Below are 15,648 nucleotides of genomic sequence, written 5' to 3'. Positions count from 1 at the left end.
ACTCGATTGTTCTTGGATTATGAAGTGTAAGAAACTGTAAATATTTAAACGCTAAAAACTTTTTAAAAAGTTATGTAGTGAAGTTTTGCATATTTTTTTTTTGTAGAAAACAGTTCCATTTTCGTGGTTTTTATCTGCATTTTTTTGGCATGTATTTTTTTCTTTTTTTGAAAACCATCTCTGCTTTGTTCTTGGCAGCATGATTCATTTAGAAAAAACTTTTTTGAAGTTTTTTAACGCTTTTGATGGTAGTTTTTTTGCTAAAAGTTTTCTTCGTTGTGTAGGAAATTTTTGGGTTCCCTCGAAGTCACAATGTACTTCACTTTGAATTGTTTGTTTTTCAGACTTTTGAGACTGTCAACCAGAAAAATCACAATGAAACTACTGGCGACCGGCTGCGTGACCAAAAACATCGGAACAGCAGAACTCGTCAAAACCTAGTAGTGTTGCTGAAAACACTGACCAGAACGCAAAAAGTGATCCCTACAAACGAAGACCAATAGAACGCATCATCGTTGGCTTTCAGTCGTGATTCAAACGAGCGTAGAGCGTAATAAATTTTCGAACAATTGCTTCATGGTCGAGAAAAAAGTTTTGAAATTTTATAGTTTCAGACTAACTTTGAGCGAATAAGTTCATCCAGTAACTTTTCATTGAATAAAAGTTATTATTTTTAGAAAAAAAAATTGATTTAATTAAAAATAAATTAGTTTGAAAAACTTTTCCAGTGCTTTTTTGAAACAAAATCTAAAAATATTCAACAATTTTGTTGCAAGAAAATTATAAATTTCCTAGACAATAGTTTGAAAAAGTGCAGTTTTTTTATGAATTTGTCGGAAAAATATCTGTTTCACTTTCGCATCAACTGGCTATCCATGTTGTTCCGACGTTTGAAGAAAATTGGGAGTAACTTAGTATTCAGGTACATTTTAGATTTTTCCACAATCGGGTACTACTAATAATTATCGGAATGGCTCGAGGAACATATCATTTCAAAGCCGTTTCATTCCTGATTTGAACGACATCAAAAGATTTAAACGACTTTAAAAAATTGTCCCAGTGTTGACAAAAATTGGTTTGATTTTTTTGGATTTTGGATTTTAGTCTATATTTAGCAAGTTACGCGATCTAGTAATGCTCTTTATATAGAAATTTTCTGTTTCTAGGACAAAAAGATCTTTTTTCACCGTCAAACAAAATTATTTGAAGACATTTCTTTTAGTGCTTATTTTATGAAATTTTTGTGGAAAAACATAAAAGTTTTCATTTTTTTGCTGCTGATTCTTTTTTGAACACCAATGTTGTCGCTTATGCCTAATAGACTAATTTTCTATGCAATCTTATAGTTCTCGAATCACGCTATCCACTAAAAACGACACTAATAGTAGAAAATTTTCTAAAAAAATTTTTTTTCTATTTTTTATACTGAATATGGTCGGAACAATCTGTGCTTCTTGCACAACAACTGGCTATACTTGTTATAATTAGTGCTTGGCCCAGGAAACTCATTTTTTGTAATGATTTTTGTCTTTTTTTCTCAGAGGATTTCTGGCACCACGATGCGTTTTTAATGACAGATATCTTTGTCCTGTTTTAATTGTCGTGAATATTTTTGATCAATTCGAAGTGATGCTCTGATCGTATTTCGGTCGCCCTAAGTAATAACACTGAAATAAAATTAAAAGCTGATATTTATTTGGAGCTTTTCAGATCACTTGATATGAGTTTTTTGTTCTTTGTGACGAAAAGAAGAATTTTTTTCTTAAAATCATAAAATCAATTAGTTAAATTGCAGTATTTCAACAAAAGCAACTCAAATTTAGGTTTAAAAAGCAAAATAGTTTATGAAAGATAAAAAATTCATCTGAGTTATAGACATGGAAGTAATATTTCGGACCAAAAAGAAAAATCGGTAAGCGTTGAAAAGGAAGATTGGTCGACCCAAAGTTTTCCTTTTTTTGTTCTTCGCAAAAGAAGAATAAATACCCCTGAGCTATTATGAGGGGTATTCCTAGGGGTAATTACGAGGGCGGGTAAGACTTGTAATTCTTAAGTTGCCAATTTGATTAAATCGTTTTCGATATAATGACGTCCAAAATTAAGTATCTTTTTTTTGCCCGAAAAATGCCGTGAAGACACCACTCTGAAAACTTCACTCGATAGGCAGAAAACTGCCCTGAAGACACCACTCTATAGACAGCTAACTGGCCTTTTTGGTGTTCTTCCAAGATGGGATTTTTTATAGTTTTGATTTATGTAAATAGTAATCGAGTCTGTTCCTTTCGTGAAAACGAATTAATTATAAAACAAAGAAAACAAAAAAACACTGCATACATCTTCAGCATTATGAAAACAAAAGTGAAATCAAAAATTGAGGTATCAGAAAAATTGAATTAGAAAACCTGCAAAATTTGTGTTCAGACGTAATGGTTAATCGAGTTATTTTTTGACCTATTCGTAGTTTTCAACGCGAATTATTTACGTTGGGTTTTGAATTCGGTTCTGAAATAGTCCAAATAATTTGGTAAAGCTATTTACTGGGTCGAATCTAAAATTTTTTAATGGTGCACTTTTTTCAGAGTCAGGAAGTTATTCGCGGACTTGGAAGCTCTACATCATCATTTAGAGTTGTAGATATCATAAAGTCCGAGAAGCATTATTTGGAGTTGAAAGTTAATGGTTTTTGAAAATAAGATATCATAAATATTAAGGATATTCTACAAAAAATTAATATTCTTTTAAATTAAAAATCTATTAGGTTAGATCTATATTGATCGATATCATAAAAAATGAAAAGAAGACAACAGAGAACTTTAAATTTCATTGGAGCCAATATTTTGAAATACGAATTGCTACGAAACTTACTCGTATTTTGAAAAATGTCAGATGGCATCTAAAAATTGATTTACAAAAATGTTGTTCTAATTTTTGAAATGATAGCGAAGAAAATATACAACGGTTGCATAAGCTGGGCCAGTGGTGGACCTTTTTGCTATAGTCGTGATATCGCAGACACGTTTTCTAGTGCCCCCTTTGTACTATTTTGAGATATCCATTTTTGACTGGCTGACCTTCGGGGCGCGCGCCGGAAAAACGCAAATTTTTGGTCGAAAATTTCCAAAAAGTGCCTAAAAACGCCTTTTTTTCAAAAATTTGCCTGCGGCTCAGAAAATTTTGTCAAATTAGGGTCTTTATAGTGGTTTGGGAGAGCTCAGTAAATTAATTTAAAAACAGAAAAAAAAGGTCGACAAAATTTTCAAATTTGTTTTTGAAAATCCCCCCCCCCCCCCCCACCCTCGAGAAATTCCTAGATCCGCGCCTGGTTTTAAGTGCATTTTGCATCCAATTTTAATTATTGGCTCAAAAAAATCTCAAATACAGTTTTGAGTTTTGTCACTTAAAATGGATTTTTAATTAGGACTTTTTGGCGATCAAGGCATGAGACATTTCCTTTTGTTTAATCGGTAATTTGAACTGAAGTTATGTGTTTGGACTGAGTGGCTAAAATTCTGACCTTTTGGTGACATTGATTTGCCCGTCCGTGTTGATTTTCACGATCATTCCGATCTGATTCTCGTGGGTCTGCACAATCTCTGTGTGAATCCCATTCCTAAAGTAGAAGAGACCACTTCAAATACTCAACAAGTACGATGAAGTAATGATGACGCTACTTGACTCAGCTGAAAGAGATTTGGTATAATTTTTAAAAACTTAAAGATGCAAAATCGAGATAAATTTTTTATTTATTTTTAATACTTAACAAAGAAAGTTGAGTGTCGCACAGGTGACTGGCTGGGAGATTTTTCGACATGAAAAATTTTTAAACTTTTTAAATGAAAATTTCCACAGTCTATAATTACTTTTAATTTTGATTGATTTTTTCCTGTTAAGTTTGAGCAATATCATCTTAATAATCTTCAAGACAGGATAATGTTAATATCCACTCTCAACCCGCTAATTTTCAACAGAAGCAACTTCAGAACTTCCTCTCTATAGCCTAAAAACAGGTTTTTATAAATATTTTTTTCGCAATCAAGATGTCAACGGTTGAGCTTTGGAATCAGAATCCCGAGATATTTAATGTGACAATACACCCATTACACATTTTTTTGAGCTATTCAAAGTCTTGTGATTAAAGAAACCCTTATTGCAATATTCTTTCTCGGAATATCCAGGAAAATTAGTCTCGGAATGTTGCCTCCCGGATTAACCAGGGCATCAAAAATTCAGGATGAAATTTTGTCTGAAATGAAAAACTTGAAAATCGATTCATTTGTCTTTTATAAGTTGTTGTTCAGTATTTCGAGGAAAGTGATTGAAAATATGTGCTCGGGTAGCTTTTTATTCTACCAAACACGTTTTAGTTTTTACCAGGATTTTGGCGGATTTAGTAGATAATCTGAACAATTTTGATGTCCAAAGCTCGAACTTACATAGACTTTGCACCTGCAAACATTTTTTTTAGGTTATAAGGGAGTAATTAATTTTGGACCTTTTTGACAACAAAAACTGAAACTGGGATAATTAAAGTGTGATATATTTTGTCATACTTAAGTGTAAGTGGCAAATTATTTCATTCTAAATTGAAGGAAAGCGAGCAATTTGCATTATATAATACGTTACTACTAGACAAAAAACATATCACTTTGTACTTTGAAACTAAAATGTACGTGTTTGTGTGTGTGTGTGTGGTGGGGGGGGGGGGGGGGAGGGGGTGTAGTTTTGGTATAATTCAGAAGTAAAACTCAAAAAATAACTGCAAATTTTGTTCAGTTTTATTCTTTTTCACAAGTTTTTTAGCACTTTTTAAAATGTATACTTTATAAAATTGACTTTAAAGAACAAACGAAAAAATTCAAACTTTGGTGTTTGTTTAGACAATTTTCAACTTTTTAATCAACCCCTTTGAACTATTTTTTCACGACTTAAAAATTACTGTTGCCTTGAACTCAAAAAATTGTTTTCCACTCGTGATTAATTTTTGTAATTTTTATCTTGTTTGAATATGATTATTTGGCAATTTTGGAACCAATATTGCGTAATAAATTGAAATCATAAAACAACGTATATGGCAAAGTAAGTTATTCCAAATTGAGATGATTGAAACCAACCATAATTTAGTTCTATTAAAACGTTAAGAGACCTTAACTAAAACCCTTACTTGAAAACAAAAAAGAAAAGGCAAAAATCAAAAAAATTCTACTTTTACCTTGATAATTTTATCGGTTTTTGTTTGGCAAATTTTTCATCATTAAGGAGCAGATAGAATACTCAGGGCTTTAACCTGATACACGAATAAACATCTTCAACACTCTGAAAAAATTTTGTGACATGGTTAATACTTTTTGTTATAACGGCTTTATTATAACAAATCTGTCGCCCGTTAATTATAGAAAATTGAAATTTAATATTTATATCAAGGCAAACTAAATCCTAAAGAACTTGAGAACAGATGATTGGAATTAAAAACAGTTTTTTGGAGTTTTTAAATCCAAATTTTTTAGTCGGTCTAAAAATCTTAAATCATTTCATTTTGTATAACTTATATCCTTTGATAATTGCCAATTCGACCAGTTTGAAATAAGTAACGCGCTTAAAAAATAAAAGCCACCTTTGATAGGTTTTAAAAATTTTATAAAATTGCGCTGTCAGACTTTAAAGGAAAACGACCTGCAAAAAAGCAAACTTATCCAAAACATTTTCAAGATTTTTCCTTAAAAAAATCAAAACAATCATCACGAAAAAATCAAAACAATCATAACTTATTTGGCCATATACGTTGTTTTATGATTTCACTAGCTTTATCATCGCGAACTAAACAAAGCCAGCCATTTGGGCTGAATAAGTACATTACAAGACGCTCAATACAACCTTTTTATTTATAAAGAGAATATAAAATGAAAACAAAAAAGAAAAAATCAGTCATTTTTTCCATTTTTAGTTCGAACATTACATGATTTTTTTTCAGCGAAATGTTGATGGGGCAGATACAAAAATCAGAACATTGCTCTGAAATACGAGCAGTCTTTTAGTTCTGATTTTTGAAGAAAGGGAAGAAATATTTATACTTGGTACTTATAAAATCAGTCAAGTTTCGACTTTTAAGCCAAATTTTTCTGATTTTTTTTCACCGTATATTGTTGGCTTTGAGCTCAAAGAGTTTTTTGCTATATCTTGCATTCTTACAGGACGTGAAAGCAACAAAACAACCAGTGCAAAATGACTTGCGGTTATCAATTTGGTTTTGATAATTCAATACGAGACGCAAAAGAAACTCAAAAACAGTTTGTAAACTTTAAACAGGATGTGAAGAAAGATTTTAAAAAAATAGATAAAAGTTACAAGCAAATCTGTCAGTTTCCCCAATTAATGAACTTTTTAATCAATTTTTTGGAGCTAAAAATTTATCTTCAACTTCAACTGGCAGTTAAAACTTTCAGAACTTCGCCCTGATTTGAAAACGTTTCATTTTTTTCAAGATGCGGACCTCAGATATTCGTACTTAGATTTTTCAAAACGAAACTTTTGGGAATATATCTTTTGATGAAAAAAAAAACTTTTTCCAATTATTTCTTCAACTAGTCTTCATGTCAACAAAGTGTTCAGCTCAAACAATTTACTTATTAAACAACTTTTCGGAAAGTTTGAAACATGACTGCTAGAAATTAAATTGCTCTAGGCTCTATAGTTTATCAAAGTAACCCTTTTTACTTCTCCTGATGATCAACCAAAACTGTTGCTTTTTCTATGACTATTCTGTGTTTACCAAACACTGCCGTCAAATCTTAGAACTCATTTGATTGGCCTACTTATACGCAAAAATTTATTAAAAAACTGTGTTCAATTATTTCTGCGATTTTCTTTCAAATCGGCAAAAATTTTTTAAATAAGTGAGAATAACAAACAGTTTCGACGAAAACATTTGTTCAGTTAAGCCGACAAAAACCAAATTCACGTGGGTAACAATTATCAACTTACAATTGCTCGAATTTACATTGCTTATATAAAAACAAGCCTTTTTGGCCAATTGGCTGCTGTTATTTTATTATATGAAAAATTAAACCTAAAGAAAAAAACACTGTTTTTTGCGGCCTACAGTATTAGCAAAACAAGTGGGTAGCCGACAACATCAAAACCACTATTTTCAATGTGAACTAAATTTTACCGCCTTCCTAAAACGTTTCGTAAGTCATTTGCCCCCCCCCCCTTTTGTACTATTTTGTGATATCAATTTTTGACTGGTATCCATTTTTGACCCTAAAATATTTCTAATTTTTGACCCTATAAAAAAAGTTCTAACTTTGAGGGGAGATTGCGCGCCACAAAAAAACGAAAGTTTTGGGTTAAAACTTTTCAAAAACTTTCTTTTTTTGGCCTGTTTTTTCAATTTTTTGTCTGCGGCACAAAATATTTTGTCATAATGGGTTCTCTATAGTGATTTGAAAGAGCCAAAAAACAAACGATTCGTTCGATCTAAAAGTATATACCATGTACTTGGCATGCTAGATCAAATACTACTTGATCAAAAAGCATGCCACAGCTCTATTTACCCTTGAGATAAGCAAAGGTATTGCAATCGGGTACTAGACTTCTTTCCAGTAAATAACTTTGCCCACAGAGTTCAGCATGGATGAAATACACATGCATACAGTATGTCCATATATTGTTACTCCTACTCTGCATTCCTATTAGTGTTTTTCCATTAAATTCGCAGTTCAAAATTTTAAATGTTATTTCCTTGATATTTTTTTTGAACTTTCGACTTCCTCGCTTTTGGATTATTTTTTGTCGGCTTTGTTTTCGCTTTTAGTTTCCGGTTTTTACCATCCGCCTTAGTTCCTTTTTTTACTCCGTTTTTTAATTCGGTTTTTACCATCTAACTAAATGGCTCATTTAAAATTAAGTTTTTTTTCACGTTATTGTTGTTTTTAGCGTCCTGATTTACCTGTGCTGTTTTTTGTAATCTTGAATATTTTTTTTTGCTTAAAACTTTTATTCTGCCCAAATGAATTCGGCGTATTTGTATCGGTTTTGTGAACTAATTTTGAGTTGTTTCAACAGAATCCTATTTTTGATGCTCACCTCAAATAGCTAAAAATCTTAATAAATAATCTAAATCAAGTTTTTCCTGAAAACAATTTTTTTCGTCGTTTTGTTTGTTTTACCTTTTATACGGCTTGAATGGTTTAGGTCTATATTAAATCGACTTATCCGCTTCATATAGCGTCTTTTGTTCAGCGAAAAATGTTTATGTGTGCGTGTTTGTGTTTTGAGGGCGAGGGTGCTTGATAACTTCTTGTTAGTCTTAATTTGTTTGATTTTTTTTTGGCCATTTTTTACCAATTTTTTGTGCTTATTAGGTTTTGTGCTACAATGTATTGCCTTAGTTGTCTCATATCAATTCATTTGACGAGCAAGTAAAGTTTTTTTGAGTGTTTTGAGGGCGAGGGGAAATACTAACTTTTCATAAGTCTTAACTCTTGTTGATTTGCTTTCAGCTTAAAAGGCTTCTGCCACTGTATTTTTGGCTTTGTTACCGCTTAGTAAATTATCTTTCGATGCTAATCTCGCATTTTATTGTTTCGGTATGTTTTTGTCTCGAAAATAGCTTAATTCATTATGATAGATCCAATTTTTTCAACATTTTCAATTTTTTTTGTCTTGTATCGCAAATGGTGCAAAGCCCAGCTTCGCTTCTGTGTTTCAATGATTGTACTAAATTTGAAGGGGGATCGCACGCCAAAAAACGCAATTTTTTGGTTAAAACTTTCAACAATGTTCCCGCACAAAATATGTTCACTATAGAGAATTGGGAGAGTTAATAAAATCATTTTAGTCGACCTGAAGGTTATATATATATCATCCACCTAGCATGGTCGATCACAGGGGCGGATATAGGGGAGGCGGACCCCCTGCCGACCCAAAGGGTCAACCCTTTTTACTATTTTGAGATGTCCATTTTTAGTGACAGACCCTGAAATTTTTCTAAAGGCGTCTTTGGCGCCAATATATACTATTTTTGAGGGGGGCGCGTGCAGAAAAAAAAATGCAATTTTTTGGTCAAAATTGTCCGAAAAGTGCTTAAAAAAGCCTTTTTTGGCCTGTTTTTTTATCAAAGTTTTGCCTGTGGCGCAGAAATTTTGGCCAAAACGGACTTTTTAGTGCTATGGGAGAGCTCGAAAAATCAATTTGGTCGACCTAAAAAATCCCCTCCCCCTCGAGAAAATTCTAGATCCGCCTCTGCTCGATCAAATACTACTTGATCAAAAAGCATGCCGCAGTTCTTTCTTGAAAAATCATATGGTGATTCCTACTATCAATTCAATCCTTTCCTGTCTATATATTTTTTATTTTGTTAATCTACTTTCAACTTTCTTTGATAAATTTTTTGGTGTGTTTTCCAAAGCTAAATTCTGCATTTAATTGAGTCAGTTTTTAGGTTGCAACCAAATTCTGTGTCCGTTAGGTCATTGTACAAAATGAAAAACATTACTTTATATAAAAACTTAACACTTATCCTCTGAAAAATTGCGTGCTGAATTTTTTTGCTGTCTTTTTCCAGCATTATTCATTATTTCTTTTTGTTAGCTCAATCTTCCATGGCTTTTAATCTTATGGCTTGTAAATTTTGATCCAGCTTGATTTTTTGAGTTATAAAATGAACAAATTTCTCTCCAGGTTTTTCCGTTGTCAAAGCTGCCCGAATACCCCTTCAGCAAAGAAAAAAGAAGAAAGTGAAAATCAATTTTGTTTAAGTTGCATTTGGGAAAATTTTGTCAATACTTCAGCACTTCAGCAGTCTTGGAAGGAAACTTCAATCAAAATAACTCCTAAATCGCTTTAATAAATATTGGCCTCGTTTAATTATTCATAATCAAAATAACTCCTGAATCGCTTGAATAAATAATCGCCTCGTTTAGTTATTCAAAATGTAGCATCACTTTTGAGTTTTGTACCTTTTAGCGAGCTTCTCGCTTTCTTAATAGAGGGCTGGGGTAATGCTAACAAATCTTTGAACTCATGCATCCACTTTTGAACTCATGGTCTACTTTGAATTCAATCATCAGGTGAGAAAAATCGATTGGTTTCCTTCAAACAAACGCAGGCTTTTTCGAAAACATAAAAGTCCTGAAAAAAATCGATTGACCTTTGTGTTCTCAATTCTTTCAAGCCAAGGGAAAAAATAGTTGCCTGCTAGCTTTACAGTTTTTACAATTTTGTGTTTTGCGTTACATCTATGGCAGGGGCGAATTTAGGGTGCCCGGGTTGACCAAAACTTCTTATCATACAATTTATATTAAAAAAACTTCTTGCCGTTTACAGTTGTATACAATTCCAGACGTATAGAAAATTGTATGAAATCTCTATGATAAGCATTTTTCTAGAAGTCTCTATGATAAGCAGGGGCACAACAGCGGTTCGCCTTGATGAGCTGTACAGCTCGTATGTTAGTCATTTCCCTCGTGGATAATTGATCTTCAAAAATAATTGATTTTTTCCATTTATGAAAATTGTATGATAAATATTTTTGCATAAACCAAACCTTGATTTTTTTCTAAATTTAATTTCTGAAGATTTTTGGGTTGTGGTCTCAACTGAACGCAACTGACAGAGACCTTAGTTAACTCTATGAAAAAAAGTTGGACGGTATTGCATTTGCAATGCATAGCAACGACCTGAAGTGTCTTGAAACGAGCTGTCTTTCACAAATGATATAATGAAAGTAGCCATCATTCAAACTTTGGCAAAATTTTTGTACGATGATTATATTTAAAATTTGAATTTCAAATTTATCATACATTGATCAAGACATACATAAACATGTTATACAAAAGAAATAGGAGTTTTCAGCATTTTTGAAAAAATTATCAAGCGAAAAGGAAAAAAACCTAGCATTAGAGTATCCAGGACTACATTATGCACAAAAAAATTAAATTTTACATGCATAAATGTTTTATTGGATAGTGATAGTTCAAGTGCAAATTCGATTTGCCGTTGAAAAAATTTTTGTGTCGCCATCAAAAAATGCTAGTAATTTCCATATGTGGGAATTGTATGATAAGCATTTTTTTTTCAAAAAACGAAAACATGGGTTTATTTCATCACCAGACTGTTTTATTACAATCAAACAGCCGCAGATACTAGTTTATAATTTTTTTCAACAATTTTTCGAAATTGTACGAAAATTAAATGACAAGCATTTTTCCATAGATTTGACATTTGGAATTGTTTGATAAGCATTTTCGGTGTTTGGAGGTCAAACCGGGTGGGTTGGAGTGGGGATGGTGTTGGTTTGGCTGAAGACTTCGAAAAAAGCCCATGACGGCATTTTTGATCTGTTTTTTTTTCTTCAAAATTTGACGGTGGAGCTATAAATTGGGTCATTAGTGTACTTTGGGAGAGCACGGGAAATCGATTTGGCTAAAAAGATCAACCGCCCTCGAGAAAATTTTAGATCCGCTCTGCTCATGGTTTTTGTAACTGACAACTGTACAGCAAATTTTAAAAATTCTCTTTGCACAGAAATTTGGATACAAAATGAAACAAAAATTGATCTCAAAAGCTAGTCAAAAACTAGTCAGATAAGTCAGATGAAATCAATTAGTTAGCCAGAAAAAGTGTTTTCGCGAGGGGCGACTTTCAAAAAATAGCTTAATTTTGCTTATAATGAGTGTCTCAATAGAACACATTGCCGGCCCCTCACTGCGAATATTTTGCTAGTCTTTTGGACTTTGAGGACCTAAGTACCTGAAGTAAGTATCTGGAGTCCAGAGACTGTGGACTATCCCGGGGGCGAAGGGACTACTGATGCCACTGGTGTAGTTCATCTTCTCAGTCCCATTCAGTCTGTGGTCCGCCCAGATCTGAGTCATGTAGATGTCTTGGAAGAAACTCTGAAAAAGATTTTAAACAAGAGTAGACTGTTGCTCTGCAAAAAGCACAGAACACTTCGACTATATTTTTTTAATGATTTTTTTATTTGTTGATTTTTTTTCAAAGTTTTCTGTCCATTTAGAATAAAACTTAGAACAAAGGATCGCAACAACAGTTTCACTGGCAGTTTGTACAATTTATTCGACCTCGAAAACTTTATTTCACCTGCAATCAAAATTGAGTTCAGGTTCAAAAAAGAAAAATTGGCAGATTTGGGCTAACCCATTTGCGTTATATCTCCAATTTTCTGTAATTGAGTGTGCGGTAAGTTAATATGGTCTTCACCAGGGGCGGATCTAGGATTTTCTCGAGGGGGGGGGGCGGATTTTCAAAAAATTTTCGAAAATTTTGACGACCTTTTTTTTTTTAGGTCGATCAGATTGATTTTCCGAGCTCTCCCAAAGCAGTAAAAAGACCCTGTTTTGGCCAAATTTTCTGCGCCGCAGGCAATTTTTTGAAAAAATAGGTCAAAAAAGCCGTTTTTGGGCACTTTTTGGAAAATTTTGACAAAAAAAAACGCGTTTTTTGGCGCGCGCTCCCCCTCAAAACTAGTATATATTGGCGCCGAAGGCGCCTTTAGAAAAATTTTAGGGTCGGTCGGCAAAAATTGGATTTCTTAAAAAGTACCAAAGGGGGGACCCTTTGGGTTGGCAGGGGTTCGAATCCCTGAGGGGGAGATGTCCGCAAATAAAAATCCGCCCCTGGTCTTCACACTTCTGGAGATTAAACTGGAGAATTTCTTTAGTTCATACAATAAATCGCTAGTCGCGAAACATATCAATAAGCATTTGGCATTGCTCTAGGATAAAAATGAGAAAACAACTTTCCTTTGAATGAATTGCGCTGATTTCAATAATCATATCATCTTATTGGAAAAGTTGTATGATCTAGAAGAGATGATACGTTAGTTATGACCAAAATGTGGTTTTTAAAACTTATTTCTTTGCACAAACTTTTTTTTGAAAGTTTTAGTTTTTATGTGCAACAAAAAAGTTCGAAAAGATTGACGCGAACGCCAAACATTCAGGAATATGTCCTGATACAAAAGGTATTATTAGAGCAAACTTGTAGGGTTACTCAATCAGGTCATCGAAGTAATAAGCTAAGAGCATACGGTTAGTGTTGTCAAAATAGGTAGGTGCTTTCTTATTGTTCCGACTTTCGTAACGAAAGTATCGGAGTATTTGTGCTCGGGGTTTTTTTCTTCAGACAAATTTTGACTTTTTAACTAGCCATTTTTGACGGATTTTTTTTATCAATCGAAAGCTAATGTTGTCCTGAGCTTAAATTTGAAAAGATATTTCACCTGTGTTCATGTTTCGTAAAATTATGGGGGTTTGAAGATGGCCATTTTGGCCAAGTTGGGACAATTAACGCGCGATATATTTCGCGCTATTAACGCGTAAGCTAGATTTAATTGCTATTAAAAATCATTTCAAATTGATTCAAGGAAGCTTATATGTCATATTTGATTTGTTCATACAGGCAAAATTTATCACTTTGTACTCAATATGGCATGTGGGGGAATGCCTTCACAAAAAAAATCTCATTTTTTTTATTTTAATTTTATTATGATTTTTCAGGGCAGTCGGATCGTTCAGGGCTTTGCCTTGATACAATCAGTCTTGTTTGATTTTTATATGCAAACTAAAAATAAACTTTAGACAATTAATTTGAACTTGGCGCTTATGATAAGAAAGTATTGTTCAGGATTAGTGTGCCACGTGTATAAAATAATCCAATCGAAAGATGATGACCAAACAAAATAAACGAGATATCGCGCACGATGATAGATGAGATAGAATAATGAATGAACAAAGAAATAGCAGCGGAAGATAAGAACTGGTTCTCATGAGATCTAGAATTCTAGAATTACTAGAGAGCCAAAACAGAAACTTTTCTGACTAGAAAACCGGCAAATTAGATCACCGACAAATAAATTGAACTTGTAATGTCATATATAATTCTGTATTGAATGGGACGCCTTTTTGTCTATCGTAATTTTTCAATTCAAACTTTTCCAGCAAACTATAATAAAAAAAGTTTGGGCCACAAAAACAATCCTTTTGGGGTTGTGCATGGTACTGAGTCTGAAACGCCCCGCTATAACACAGTACCAGGGGGAAATTCGCCGCGAAACAATGTTTAGTTTTATGTTTTTAGATATATATTTTTTCCTGTTCTTTGAAGATCTCAAATTTCGTATTTCATTTGATAAAACGGGCAGTGCTCTGGGGTTCGTTAACTGTCTCCTCGCTATTTCTGGTGCTTCATGTTTAAATTCTCGTTATATGCATATTTACCATTAACAATGAGACACAAATTCTTTCTCTTTATTTCTTTCAAACGATCCGTGAGGAGATGATACTATGTTATAGCGTGTATGAAATTTTCCAAATTTAGAAAGCTTATTGATTTCAAAAATATTTTGAATTAAAAAAGCCAGTAACTATAAAAATGCTTATTACGCATCAATTATTGCCAGGACATTTGAGTAAAAGATGGAAAATTTGTGCTCGGTTTTGTGTTTTCGTTATCTTTAGACAAACTTGGACTTTTAAAAAGCAACTTCTGAACAGTTTTTAATATCATTTTTAAAATGTTCACATTCTGAGCGGTATTTTTAAGATGTATTGAAAATAATTCGTAGATTTTAGGGTGCAGTCAGAGCATTTAGGGCTTCAACCTGATACGAGCATAGTCTTGTATAACTTAGCACTTAAAATTGTGAGTAAAATTGGTCACACTCATCCTGTCTATTACATAAGAGGAAATATTTTTCGAGACTTCAATTCCATGCTCTGTTGGTTCACCCTCTGCTTTACATCTGTTCTGTCAAAACGGGGACCGAGTATGCTCAAAAAAGGAAATTATCAATCGATTCAAATGGACCTACTCGATTCTAAACAGGGCTCAAAAAAGAAGCTCAGTCCAACTACTGTAAAAACAAACAGCCAAAGTGGTGACCGATTTTGAACCACATTATTTCTCATATATTTGTTGTTATTTTTGTCCTTGTTTTTGAAACTATCTGACCGATATATTTGTGGTTTTGTCAAACTAAGAACAAGTGCAATCGACTCATAACATGACACTAGAAACCAATATGCTTCCAATTTGAGGGCAATTAAATTATTTTTTTTTGCAAGCAAAACTGAATCTTCAATAAGTCTTAAGCCGTTTTTTTTCCAGTTCTATTGTAATATAAAGCGGCCTCGACTAAGCGGGGTATTTAAGTCCGACAGAAACAGAACATAAAAAGTGAGCTTCTTCTCATAACGTGTCTTTTTTCAAGACGACTTTGTATTATCATTTATCTTTTGTCATTGAAAGTGAAAGCGAAAAATTTTAAGGTTAAAAGGTAAAAAAGTGCTCTTGACAGTATTTTGCAGCGCAGGGCTTTTCGATAATCGCATCACGACTGTTATCAGAAAAAAACTTTGAATTCATTTGCCGAAACTTTCAATTGTCAGTGATCCAATGTTTAATGCTGAGCGTTCAAGAGAGTTTTGCAAATTTCATGCTTTCTAAAGAATACTGAAAAAACCTAAAACTCTTCAGCATTAAAAAAGTTTTATTTAATATCTTATTTTCATTCGAGAGTTCAGAGCTAAAGTGACCAAATTTGAAGTTGGGTTGCAATTACTGGGCTGAGTGAGTTCTTAATTAGAGTGAAGTTCATTCTTTAAACTCCGGGCAGTTCAGCAGACTTTA

General features: G+C 33.1%; 1 protein-coding gene across 1 annotated transcript in view; it reads right to left on the bottom strand.

Annotated features, from left to right (window-relative positions):
• The window catches only part of LOC134842644 (gamma-aminobutyric acid receptor subunit alpha-6-like), a 97,107-nt gene that overhangs the window by 69,300 nt on the left and 12,159 nt on the right, over positions 1-15,648 (bottom strand). The window contains exons 4-5 of the mRNA XM_063859080.1: positions 11,749-11,894; positions 3,515-3,610 (exon numbers count right to left, since the gene is read on the bottom strand). Of these exons, the coding sequence (XP_063715150.1) occupies positions 3,515-3,610; positions 11,749-11,894 (242 nt within the window). The remainder of the gene's footprint in view (positions 1-3,514; positions 3,611-11,748; positions 11,895-15,648) is intronic.

This window comes from Symsagittifera roscoffensis, chromosome 3 (assembly GCF_963678635.1).
Source record: "Symsagittifera roscoffensis chromosome 3, txSymRosc1.1, whole genome shotgun sequence".
NCBI classification, from domain to species: domain Eukaryota; kingdom Metazoa; phylum Xenacoelomorpha; order Acoela; family Convolutidae; genus Symsagittifera; species Symsagittifera roscoffensis.
Note: the sequence above shows the minus strand (reverse complement) of the source record. Positions and strands in the feature narration are given on the sequence as shown.